Source organism: Anas platyrhynchos, chromosome 4 (genome assembly GCF_047663525.1).
Source record: "Anas platyrhynchos isolate ZD024472 breed Pekin duck chromosome 4, IASCAAS_PekinDuck_T2T, whole genome shotgun sequence".
NCBI lineage: Eukaryota > Metazoa > Chordata > Aves > Anseriformes > Anatidae > Anas > Anas platyrhynchos.
The window spans coordinates 75,997,385-76,011,300 of record NC_092590.1 but is presented as its reverse complement, the minus strand read 5'-3'; the positions used below and the strand labels follow the sequence as shown (position 1 = coordinate 76,011,300).

Below are 13,916 nucleotides of genomic sequence, written 5' to 3'. Positions count from 1 at the left end.
AAATTCTAAAAATATGAAAGCAGATTTACTTTCTTTTTAAACACTGGGGAGAAAGTATGATCATTTTACCGTCCACTGTTGTCCTACACTAATGTGTTCTAAATATACTGAAGCACTATTACACAGAATAGTTTTAACCTGCATAATCTTTTCAGCAGGAGCTACTCATTCCTTAATGTCTAGAAAACAGCCACAATGGTTTTGTCACTGCTTGAACATAAGTGGTAGTGCTTATCTCTAGAGGAGATTGCTTTTCAAATAGTTACTGACCTGTATGTGTGTTGGGTTTTCATTTTAATGGCTTATTCACTTTTTAAAATGAAGACCAGTGACAAAAGTTTCTCTTCTTTCTCTCCACTGCTTGCCTGCTGATTTGCTTAGACCAGACTAAATACAAGATAAAAGTAAAAACCTTTTTTTGGGGTGCATGTTGCCATGCTTCAGGCTTTGAACTTTAGATTTTATATATCCAATACATGTGACCATTGCATCATTTCAACAGAAAATACTGAGGACATTGAATTAGATGACTATCTATTTTGCTCTTAAGAGCAGAAGAATTGTTCAGACTTATAGAAACTTCTTTTCTCTTTCCCAAAGGTAACAACGCTTGTTAACACAAGCAATAAGGGACCGTCTGGCAAGAAGAAAGGGCGCTCTAAGAAGGCTCATGTGTTGGCTGCCTCGGTAGAGCAGGCTACTCAGAACTTTTTAGAAAAAGGAGATCAAATCGCTAAAGAGAGCCAGGATCTGAAGGAGGAACTGGTTGCTGCTGTAGAGGATGTACGCAAACAAGGTATGTGGAACAAACTACTCAAGGGTGTAACTGACATGGTTGAGTCTCTTCAAGATTTCTTCCAAAACAAGTGTATCAGCTTCTCTGATAGTGTAGCATAAGACAAACCACTCTTAAACGACACTATATGTATAATATATATATAACATACAGATATTAATATACCTCTACCATTGTCACTAGCAATGAGTAATAAGACTGTTTTAACTTTGTAAAGCAGTACGTAGTTTTTTCCTTTTCCTTGTTCTACCACCAAGTAATAAACTCAAATATTATTTACCAACCATGCTGCCCGATGCTAAAGCTTATTGTTTCATTTTGGACTTGTTTTTTATTCTACTGTGTAACAAAATGATATAATTTGTCACTTAGCTAAACTTTGAGCAGTAGTTTAAAGTCTGTGAATGCAAATGTAGGATTAGTACTATGGTACATACTTTTCTGAACAATCTAATTGTGGTTTCAAGCATGTATTGAAATACATGCAAAGGTTGTCATGCTCTGAAAATGTGCAGATAATACTAATATTAAAAACATTTTGGTGAGTATTGGTGATAATAGCACAATTGTTAACAGGTTTTTAACCTGTGTAGGTAAAATTGCAAGTTTTAAGATAAGCAGCCTTACAGAAAATTGCTTGGTTGGGCATTGGAGTCAGCCATTGGATAATATTTTCTTTACTGGCAGAACTAATGCTGGCTTTGCAAAATGTAATTTTTGAAATATAAATTGGTATTATAAGAAAACTGATTTGAATAAGGCTCTGAAACTTCACAAATATCATGGATACCCATGGTTCTGTGGGTATCATCTGACAGTTTTTCTTCAAAAGGTTAAACATATGTCAGACGCTTTCAGATTTACATGTGTAGTAGGGGAAAAATATATCTTCAGTACATGCCCATAAGAAAAACTTACCCTTTTATTGACATTTATGGTAATTATCTTTGTTGCAACAGACTTAAGTACCTTTTGGTATTTTCCATTGTAAATCCTATAATCTAAAGATACCATCTGCCCATACCATCATTCCTAGGCTTTAGAACAAGACTGGCAGATTTCCAACTGAGATTTAGAAAAAGAGTCTCAAGTACTTAAGTATAAATTACTTACTGATTTTCAGTGAGGCCCCCAGCATTCATTTGATGTTTTTTTCAGTTCTTAAAAATTGGACTCAAGTGATCATATGAGTGGGCAGGGTTACAATCCTGTATACATAAATGTTGACCTGTGAATGTTCCAGTCTGTTCTATCCTGAGGCTGTCTTCCACTATACATATAGTTGATTTCACAGTTTTCCTGTTTCTATGTGTTTATTTATTTATTTTTTATTCAATCGCCAGTACATCATAATAAGTCCAGTATTTGCTGTACTCTCATATGTAGAACATTATGACAGTTTTCTGTTTTTGTTCGTTTCTTTTTGTTTTCTTTTAGAATTTTGATGCTGATGCTTGGTGGTTCTGTCATGAAGTTTCATTCGTCAGCTACTTCAGTTTCCTATTGCTTACATTATTTAGTTTGTGCTATGTCACATTCTAGATGAGCATCTTCAGTGCTCCTTCTGAATTTGTAGCTGTCTTCCTTTGGGGCTGTGATGCTGGCTCAATTTTGCTAGCTTCTCTCGAGGAGCTTTCTACTGTCTCAGAGTCATCAGCCCTGATCCATCAGTCATGCTCTCTGATCCAGGCGTATGCACCACATTCATTAGCACTGTGTCTCAGCTCCTTATTTAGCTTTCTTTGTCATTAGATCATTATAGTAGTTAACAATGATTTCTTTGCACATTAATGCTTTGTAAAGCTAGAGGCATTTAAGAAGAATGCTGTGGAGAGTTTTGGTTTTCTTCTTGAAAATGAATTTCTGACTCTTTAATTGCTAACGAGCCTTTTATTTTTTTAAAATCCACCCCCCTGTTTTGTTTTGGTATTTATTTATATATTTATTTATTTTAAAGTGCAGGCAGTAGAGAGACGAATAGAGAGCTTAAGCAGTATTGTGCAGAATGATACAGACGTCTTTTGTCAACAGCCTAGAAAAATGTATGTCAGAAAAGTGGAGCAGCTTTTTTGGGTTTGTACAACACGAGTCCATAATTAAGAGAGCAGGAGATGCGAAACGTCAATATTAGCACATGAGCCACATAAACTAGACCAGCCTTGGTGCAACGTGGAACGATATGTTTAGCTCAGTGGCATACAGAGCTGGATTAATAAACCGGGGCTGTGTTTTGCCAGACTATTGCTTGTTGATTTTCTGGCAAAATTCCAGCTTGGATAATTACACCATCAACCTAAAAATGTCTTCTGCAGTTACAGCTGGCTCTGGTGTTCCTCATTTCCTGTCTTAAATTGCTTTATACTGTTTTGTGCTACTATATACAGTTGTAATTCATCCTGGACAGGCTTGCTTTCGATTGATAGGTGTAGAGTAACAAGTGTACTCTATCATTTGTGAAATACTTCGGAAGGAATGTGGATGAAAATAATATATAGCTTTAAGAATATATAGCTTTAAGAAAGAATATATAGCTTAAGACTCTTGGAATCTGAAAGGATAAATTATATTTGGATAGCTGTAGAAAATTCTGACGATCAACAGTTTTGATTTACAAAGCTAAGTTGTAAAAAAAAATAAAATACAATCAACATATTTTTAATGTTTTTCTTATTGCATTTCACACAGCTTTATGAAAAATATTTTATGTATAAAACTCATAAGTGTGTAGGTGTATGTGTGTGTATATCCCATAATAATTCTAATATATGTCCAGTTTGGTCCCGTAGGTCTTAAGAAAGCCAAAATAGTGAAAATAAGCTTCAGTTCAAAGCCATGCAAGTGAAATTATCCAGTTGCTGTACAACTGAATAATTTGTGGCATGGCTGTTTATTCACATGTTGTCAGAGCTGTGTAAAATATCACTGAGATGGGGAGCAAACGAAGCACTGATGTTTGTCATTTGTGTCTTTGCTCATTAGAGGTGAGGGAAAGCAGACAATCTTCTGCTTACTGAAATTTTGGGAGGAGTTAGATTTTTTTTATATATATTTTTTTTGATTCTAATAACCCTAGGCCCTGAAACTGTAAAGCTTGAGAAATGCAGAGGATCAAAGAGGAACTCGTAAAAAAACAAGAAATGCGGTCTGGGGAGAGGACAAGGTGGGCATGTTTCCCTGGTGAGGTGTTACGCCTTTATTGATCATTGCAATTGATCCTTTACTGATCATTACAGAGGAAGTATGTTCCCTGTGGAGGAGACATTCAGGCTCTGATTCACATGAAAGAATTGTTGATCCGTTGGGCTCAGGTCAAATAAATGTATTAAGAAGCAGTTTAGGGTGCCAAGGGAAACAAGACAAGGAAATAGATAATGTATATTTATTGTATCTATTAAATGACTTAGGAAACATCTGTCCTTGGAAAATGAATGCTTTTAGTATAATTTTCCTAGATTTTTTCTGGCAAATAACTGAAAACTTAATTAGAAACGTGATTAGGTCTCAGCAGCAGGTTGTTGTGTGTTTAAAATTCGGCTTTTCAAGGAGCGTAGATGCAACTTTGCACCATAATCTGAAATTTATACTTCAATCAAGGAACAGGAGATAGCAGCTGACATTTTTCATGTTTGAAGATAACATAAACTTGAGGTAGAATTAATTTTCTGCTCATTGAGATTTATGCATGTTGCATAAAGAGAATACGATCCATGTGTTGTTATGAGCGTCAGTAACTTGAAAGTATATATCAACAACTGACACAAAATGACTAATATTCTTAGCAACATTTTTCTTGGTGATGGAACATGCTAAAAAGTATGTTTTTGATGCCCTTCTTAGGTTCACATACACAATGCCATCTTTTTTATAACAATATATAATAATGCTATTTTAGCTCATATGCCTCTTTTGATTTCAAAGACAACAGTATGACATAGAGAGATTATGCTTTTTTAAATCCCTTCTGCCCCTTCTTCCCCAAGTTGCATTCCGTTCTCACACTGAAGTCATTCCTTTATTTATTTATTTAGTTAGTTAGTTTTTTAATTTACATTCAAGTCCAGGGTATGAACATTTCTCATAGCAATTTAAACTGATGGCTTGGATGTACTTGCTCAGGAGAATCAGCTGCAGCAGACTTTCCAAGAGCCTTCACTTACACAACCTACTTTTTCTGCTGTCCTGATTTTTATTTATTTTTTTAATAGATGTTCCCATTAGTACCTAAAAACTTTCCTGGAACATCTTGGTTGTAGCGGTTAAATTTAAAATATTACAAACCTTGGTTGAATGAATTGAACTTTGGTTCACTCAGTCAATGAGAATTCAGCGAATGGATGTGGGCTTGCTCTCTCTTTGTGCGTTCTTCAGCATTTTTCCAAATTTATAAATATAAATAAATAATAAAATCATGGGAGTAGAATTACATCCTAAAGGCGTTTCTGTAGAAGCCGTTGGGTATCACAATATAACCACCATCTGACATGGAAAAGGAGGAAATAATTTTTATAGAAAAAATAAATGAGGAAATACCGTCTCATTTCTGCATTTGTTTTCAGCTCTGAATCCTAGGTACAGCATTCAGAATGAAGGGTTGATGTGCGCTTGTATTTAAAACTATCTGTTACTCTAATATCTAAGCTTGAGGGCTTTTTTGGCATTTTTCTGAGTCTTTCTGACTGATCATTATTCCCAAAGTCTGAGCTGAATGGAAGAACTGTTGGATATTTGGTTTGAATCTGGCAAATATGAAGGAAGCGCTGATACTAATATTTTATCACTTAGAATTTGTCTAAGTAACCTGAGCTATTGCTTCCTACCTGGATTAGGGGCTATTATTTAAAAAATAATAATGAAAGGTTACCTTGCCTTTTCACTTAAAACTCTGTTCTCCCTAAGTTTATTTGTAATCCTCTTCAGTGAAATACATAACTTTTTTTTTCTGCTTACAGAAGTTAGTGACCACTATTTCTAGAGATAGAAAAAGTCTGTGTGTACATTTGTGTGTGTGTAGAAAGAAATAATTGAAGAGCAGTAATTTATTTTAGTCAAATTAATAATAATTTCTGAAAGATGAAGTTGGACTTGTGGTCAGTCCTTCTTTATGGGAGAATGAATTTTGGTCTATGCTTTTGAAAGAACCTGTGTGTATAATAAGCATATTCTGTATTTTGCCAATAGTGTCTATGATGAGGTACTCTATAACTTGTTCTTTGCCCGTCTCTCTGATGGCTCCCATTTGTGCAACAGGAAGCTTTGAGCATGGAGATCTGTATTCAACAACCCATTGAAGCTGTAGCCTGAAAACTCTATCTTGTTATTCAAAAATATTCATAATCTATTTTGAATTGCTTGTTACATTTAGAAGTGAATCCAATGGTTATTCATGTTTGCAGTGCTCATCCTAGGAAATATAGCATGCTAAATGTCATTCTATGCAAATTCTCTAATGCTAGCTCTTTCAGTCTGTTTTCAAATCCATTAATTATTTCATCTCTCAGAGAATTTACCTTTTGAAAGACATTAATGTTCCCTTTGCAAAATGATTTAAAGCACTTGTGATGAATGAGCAGACACTGTATAGAATCTCAAAGAGTTGTTATATGCATAAATAGTGCCAGGGGTTGCTGAATCCAGTGGAGAGGCAGCTGCAGCTCCATGGCCCCAGCTCCAAGCAGCAGTAGGGCTGAGCATAAATTCACAGGAAGCACACGTATACAACTCACATATACCACAAGGCATAGCTAGAGAAGTACACTGACCAGTAATTTGCTTGCAAATGACCTTCTGTCCTCTTACTCCTTCATTTTCCCTTGCTTGTTCCTTCCCCATGCCATCTTGATCACCAATGATTTCTCCCCTAAGCATCCCATAAGAAGTCTTGTGCAGTCCCAAGATACACATTCTGTAATTGGTCCCGGACCCCTGGGTAGTAAGCAAAAAATAGGGAAGCACACAGGTGATTTTCAGTATACATCCCAAATAGCTCAAGCTGTTGGGGAGGTCTTGAACAGATGAAGGTACTTTTAAATTTTCCTGTAAAATGTTTCCAGTTAAAGCCAGCTGAGGACTAAGCGCCTGCACCATTTTCTGCACCATTTTCTGCACCATTTTCAAAAGATGCGATTCTGTTGCAGCCCTGCTTAGACTTTTTCTAGTATTCATTGCACTTTTCAATATTTTGTTCTAGATCATGATTGTTCAAGTATATGAAAGTGACTTCAAGAAATGTTTAGTATGAAGGGTGGTTGGCACTTGATATCTTGTCCAAATATCACAGATTTTTGACACAGATTTCACAAAAAAACACAGTGATATGTTTTAAAAGTAATAAAAATTAATGCTGGATGATTTTGACTTTTCAATACTACATTTAGCTACAATGTCTTTTTTGAAGATTATATTACTGTTGTAGCTTTTAACAAGGGAAGCATGAAATTGCTTTAGAATGTCAGCTTCTGACAGTTGTCAAAATTTAAATTTTACTCCCAAATTGCAAGTGATAAAAATACTGTACTTCCAGAAATAATTGAATTGAATTGTAAAATCAGATTCTGAAGTCACCACTTGTCTCTTTAGAAGCAATCCTTCTATTAAGAAGGATTGTAATTGAGAAAGAATTGTAGAAATACACTGTAATTAAAAAAATAAAATAAAATCAAAGGATTTTAACTAAGGCATATTTTTCAGTATATATTTTGCTCTACCACCCATCAGAGTGTACTACCACAGTGCATGAAATTTCTGAATTTAGGTCAAATTTTAAAAATAGTTTCACTAGTATTTTTTAATTTGTTTTAAAGTAGGGTCTTGCAAATTGGAAAAGGTGCCATAGGCAGTTATCTTGCCCTGTTCTGTCTTCCAGCAATAATTTCAAAACCAGGAAGTTTCAGCCCACAGTCAATAATCCCCAGCAGTATTAAATGTGAAGCATTTTCAATTAAGTTTTGAGATAACCATGAACAATGGGTCTGCAGGCAGATTTGACTGGCATGCATGAAATCTGTATTTAAGCCTCTGTATTAATTCAGTACAGAGATTTGAATTGAAGTCTCTGAGTCCTCAGAACAGTGCCATTACCATAAAGCTATAGAGCACCATGGGACCAGCCTCTCAGCCCCTCTATTTGAAGTTGTTCTAATTTATGGTTCTGTGAAATATCGTCTGGATCGCAGCTGAGTGCCTGAAATCACTATTGATTCATTGGGCAGAAATTCTGAACTGATTTTTTTTTTCATGTTTGGTTGAACAAAAGATGTTTGATTTGTGCTTTGAACTGAAAAATTGGTTGTTTTGCAGCCTCAGATTCCAAGTACTTGGAAGGAGAACCTTTCGTAGCCTGGCAATGGAGTGACCTCTGATGACTGTGTGTAGGTGACCTCTTCGACTTTCATCACCAATGATGGAAGTTTTCAACAGATCAAAAGCAATACAAGTTTCTCCAGCTGCCTAATGAAGCAATGGATAGGGTTAGGAAAACTGAGGGGGTGATCCAGAGATGTGCATTGACGTTGTCTTGGAGACCCTGGAGGTCTTCAGGAAACATGTAGATGTAGAACTTGGTAGCGTGGTTTAGTGGTGGACTTCAATACTAGGTTAAAGGTTTGACTAGATGATCTTAGAGGTCTTTTGCAACCTGAATTACCCCATTATTCTTTGTTTCATTCTGTGTTCTTTATTTTTGAATGCATTTTCCATGACCTGGTCATGGCATCCAACTTTAAGAGCAGCTGTTAAGAAGCTTTGTTCTCCAGTACAGGTTAGGCTTTAATTTTGGGTATGGTTTCAGAAAGTGGTAGTCAGTGAGAGAAGCAATACAAAAGGACAGCATGAAAATGTGAATTACACTTCCTAATGTCTGGATCTTAAAAACTGCAGAAGATTTTAATTAATTATCTTTCCATTTACCATTTCAACACATTGTTTCTTGCAGTACATTTTTCACATACTACAAAGGCTTACTATTCTGACTAATATTCTACAGACTGAGGGAACAGAAAATGTTTTAATTAAATAACGTGTTGCTCTCCTCTGATAAGTGTCAAATTACCATATTCTGATAGCCAGCTGTATCATTTTATCTCAGTTGTAGCCTCTTTGTCAAAGATAAACAATTTTTGAAGTTTAGGTTTTCAAAATCTTATGGCTGCTGTTTCTGTAGGAAAACTGAAAGAGGAGGCAGTTCTCTTGAGTGTATGGAATTTATCATTATTTTTGTATCTACCAAAAGTCTAGAATCTCTGTGATTTCTCATCTGATTGTGATTTGTGATGTTTGCAAATCTCATTCATTCATAATTGTTTTAAATTTGACTTGATTTTTTTTTTTTGTGTGTGTGTCTTTTTCATTGTGGATACTTCAGTTTCTATCCTTTCCTGATTTCTACAGTATTTGACAAAACATATGTTGTTTTTCTTCACAAACATATATCACACCTTCTCATCAGTACTACCCATATTTCCTATCTTCCTTTCTCCTGTTGGTTCTGTTTCTCACATTTTTTAAAGTAAAAAAAAAAAAATGGAGAGTAGCTCTGCAGAGAGGGAGAACCTGCTGGACAGCAAGTTAACTGTGAGCCAGCAATGTGCCCTTGTAGCCAAGAAGACCAGTGGGATCCTGGGGTGCATTAAAAAGAGTGTTGCCAGCAGGCCAAGGGAGGTGATCCTTCCCCTCTACTCAGCCTGGAGTAGGCCACACCTGGAGTATTGTGTCCAGTTCTGGGCTCCCAGTACAAGAGGGACATGGAACTACTGGAATAAATCCTAGAGGAGGGCTATGAAGATGATCAGAGGACTGGAGCACTTGTCATATGAGGATGGGTTGAGAGAGCTGAGCCTGTTTAGCTTGGAGAAGACTGAGAGGGGAACTTACCAACTTGTACAAATATCTGAAGGGAGGGTGTCAAGAAGATGGAGCCAGAGTCTTTTCAGTGGTGCCCAGCAACAGGACGAGAGGCAACAGGCACAAACTGAAGCACAGGAAGTTCTGGCTAAAATGAGAAAACACTTCTTTACTGTGACAGTGACAGAGTACTGGCACAGGCTGCCCAGAGAGGCCGTGCAGTCTCCTCAGGAGATATTCAAAACCAGCCTGGATGTGATCCTGTACAATGTGCTCTACATGACCCTGCTTAGCAGGGAGTTGGACTGGATAATCTCCAGAGGTCCCTCCCAACCTCAACCGTTCTGTATTGTGTGATCATGTTCATAATCTGCCTATATCTTTTATCTCACGCCCATCAGAAAGCCCATGTAACTGGTGAGCTGTGGGCAGCAATAACTCCTGCTTTATTAACCCCAGGCTGCATCGCACATGGAAATGTATTCTCATCGGAGCCAGGTAGTCCCTGCTTCTGTCGAGTCATTCACAAACAGACACTAAGTGAGTAGAAATAAGAAATTGTATAAACTAGCAGGGATACAAAGCAATGGAAAACTTACCCTTTAAAACATCTAGTGAGCTGATCAATCGCTAGATTGATCAGTGTAACCGTCAGTCCTACCTACCTACTCCCTGCTTCCCAGGAGATGATTTACATTGTCAGCTTTCAATGTGGAGTAACTTGCTGTTCCTTCCTTTCTCAGTACTCTATGGGAATTTTTGGTAAACTTTGTTACAAAAATATAGCTTGCTAGAAAATATCGACCCTTGAATCTGAAGCTTATCGCAGAAAATATCAATTTCAAGTGAATATTTCCTTTGGCAATTTTTTTCATGTGATAATACAGAATGATGGAGCTGATTCTAATTATGATTTTGAACTTCGTTGACAATGCCTAGCGCATAGATACAATCTACTGACTAACTTGCTTGGCTATACAGTATTTATAAGCCTCTTCAGGTCACAGAATGAAAGCAATATCCAGAATGATGCAATCTGTTTGCCTGATGACAAACAGCACAGTAGTTCTCTTAGACTGCTTCTTTTTCACTGACTGTTGGAATATCTGTGCATGCTTTTCAGCTGTTGTTCCTTGCTATACCTGATATGTATCACTTGAGTACATTAATCACATTTCTCTCTACCGTTAAATTCATAAATTGTTATGAAGAAACCCATTAAATGGTTAAATTCAAGTCTTTAATTGCTAGGGCTTAGAACAAAAGATTTTTCATTGTCAGTTAAATTCTTTTTTTTTTTTTTCTCAATAATTATTTTAATAAACTTATAGTTCATTAAAAAAGCAGCTTTTTCAAGTAATTCCCACTGTAGTTACTTAAATAGTTTGCTCTTGCTTATGTGAGGAAATACTCTGCTCATTTTGAATCTGCTTTTTGTCTCAGTTCTGTAGCTATCTGAAGCTAAAATAAAAGCAAAGCCTTTTATTTTTAATATCTCAAATGTTTACGATAAGCATAAAAGTTGTGGAAAAATGTCTAATTTAAAAAAGAAATAACAGGCTTTCTGCAGGTGTGAATCATGTACCTCAGTATCTTGCTGCACAGCAGAAATCCTTTCTGTTTCTTACTAATCTTTGGAAGACAGTTCTGCCACTCACAGCATCTGAACTGCCTTAACAAGCATACCCAGGTTTTCTTGAAAAGGATGTTATACTGTTGGGTTCACTTCTGGCTGCTGTGAGAGCAGGGTATCTTGCGTAAAGTGTTGGATAATCAGGTGTATCAGGAGCAAAGCAAGGAATAATTAGGCAGTACAGATGCTGCTTTGAGATAAACCCAAAAGCACTGTCCTTGTCTTCAGCAGAACTTTGAAGTTCAGCTGCATGACATTTGATGTGTGCCAGGAAACAAATGAGTCCACATTAGAATTCTGTTGTTTGATTTTTAAAATTTGCTTCTGTTTTTATTCATATCTTAAGAGGCCCAGTGTGTTTTTAAGTTCCCTAGCATCAACCACAATCTTAAATTTTTAAGATGTTCTTTACATCAGCTGTCCAATTCCATGAAGCCTAGTCAGTTGTTTAGTCTATCCCTGAAGGATGATAGTCTGAGAAGTAGCTGAGAGCTGTAGACAAAGAGGGATTAGAAATGGTAATGCGTTCTTACATCCAAAACAATTTACTTATGAATTGAAATTTAATTAAAGCTTTATTGTACTTAAGTGTATCAGTGATGTTTCAAATGAACTGTTAATCTGACTATTAATTAGAAAAGTTCTTTCTGAAGTGTAGCATTTGTGAAATAATTGTATTAGATTGTCATAGATCCGTGGCTAAATGTCTTCAAATTCTGTGTTCTCAGTATTTTACTATCTCTTAGCAAAAAAAGTAGTTGGTTTAATTTAAATGATACATTTCAGTGGTCTATGAAGTCAATGAGGTGGTAGTGTTATTGGATGTAAATGCGAATATCGAATCTAAAATATGTACTAGCTTTAAGGATATCCATTGTGCTATAAAATACATAGTGATTCATCTTCTGATATCACTCTATCTAAATGTCAAATGTAAAGCTAGTCAAATTTAAGTCAAATAGATTGTCTGTATAATCAATTCCAGAGGGATACAGCTCTAGTGGCTGCAATTTAATGGGAAAAGATCAAGTTAGATCATATGTGGCCTTTCCTGGCATTGAAATCTGTTAATACAATGAAAAAGTGGTCATTGTTCCGCAGAAAGAGAACAAAGTCCTAGCTGCTGATGAAAGAGGAAGTAAGTTTTAGAGGACACTGTACTAAAAATTTAAAACAAAGGTGTGTTCAGGTAGGAGAGATGAAAATTTAATAGCATTCATGTGAAGCTTTGGGAATTCTGATTAGCATTTAAAATGCACTTTTATATTTAGTAAGAATACAGTACTCTTCAGTATGAAAATACTCCACAACTGACTTCCCAAATGCTAACAAATGATTATACAATGTCCAAATAGAGATTACTACTGAAATGCACTCATTTCAATTACAGAGAATGGAGTTTGAAATGCAATAAACAAAACATAATGTTTTAAGACAGGATATAAATAATGAAATATGATTAATAAGGCAGGAGGAATATAGAAAATGAAAAACAGCCATCAAAGGCTGAATTTAGACCATTATACCTGAATCAGAAACTTGACTGTAGGTAAGTATACTGGGATGATCAGTAGGGTGTCCCAGCCTATTTGATGGGATGACTGCAAAGGGGATAAAACTGCAGATCTTTCTGCTCTGAAGGGTTGTTTTTGTTTGGTTTAACATGGATGCATAATTGCATCCATGAGAAAAAGATTTAAAGCAAAGAGAAAAAACAAAAACAACCAAACAACAAAACAACAACAACAAAAAACTACTTATGTTATTTAAACACAGCCAATTAGCAATTATGGGTTGTTCAAATCTTTCATATTATCTAATATCATGAACAGTGTTCTATATTGAATCTGCAACTCAGTTTGGGTCTATACATGATTATATTTTAGAATACTTTTATAGTGATGTTCTGTCTCCAATTAAAAAGACAGTACTCTAAAATACTTGTCAAAGAGAACATTTTCTAGTCAGGATTCCTGTTCAATATCCATAAAAAACAAAGGGGTTGTTCTGTTTTCAGGATACAGAAAATAACATGTTAGTCCCAAAGAAGGCATAAGCAATTTGTTTTGTGTTTGGTGCTAGACTTAAACATTATGCTGTTATATATGAAGGAAAGAACTGATAAGATCCAGAGGGTAGATCATTTTGACTGTGAGTTAAGAAATCACATGCTTCTGGTCTTGTACCAGCACTGCTGTAGTGCAAGATCCTGAAGTTGTTTAATATCTGGAAGAGGGGGAGATTTCACACAGTCACAGAGGCTGGAAGGGACCTCTAAAGGTAATGTAATTCAGTGGCCCTGCTTGAAGCAGAGTCATCTAAGCAGGTTGCTCAGAGCCATGTTTTGAGCATCTCTGCTGATGGAGACTCCACAACTTCTCTGGGCATCACTGTCCCCTCATTGTATAAGGCTATCTGGTTGACTGGGCATGGTTTTCACTTCATAAATGTATGCTGACTGCTCCCAATCATTTTCCTTGTAAATTTGGAAAGAACTTCCAGGATCATTTGCTTCATCTCCTTCCCAGAGATCGAGGTGAAATAGACTGGCTCTCTGGATCCACATTCTTTTCCTTCTCAAAGAAAGGAGCAATATCTGTTTTCTTCCTGTCTTCAGGAGACTTCAATCACGATAGTCTTTCAAAGATA

General features: G+C 36.1%; 1 protein-coding gene across 6 annotated transcripts in view; it reads left to right on the top strand.

The window, feature by feature from the left end:
- The window catches only part of CTNNA2 (catenin alpha 2), a 469,784-nt gene that overhangs the window by 97,902 nt on the left and 357,966 nt on the right, over nt 1-13,916 (top strand). For all 6 annotated transcript variants that reach the window (XM_072037885.1, XM_027455797.3, XM_072037884.1 and 3 more), the window contains exon 3: nt 601-796. In XM_072037885.1, coding sequence (XP_071893986.1) covers nt 601-796 — 196 coding nt within the window. The remainder of the gene's footprint in view (nt 1-600; nt 797-13,916) is intronic.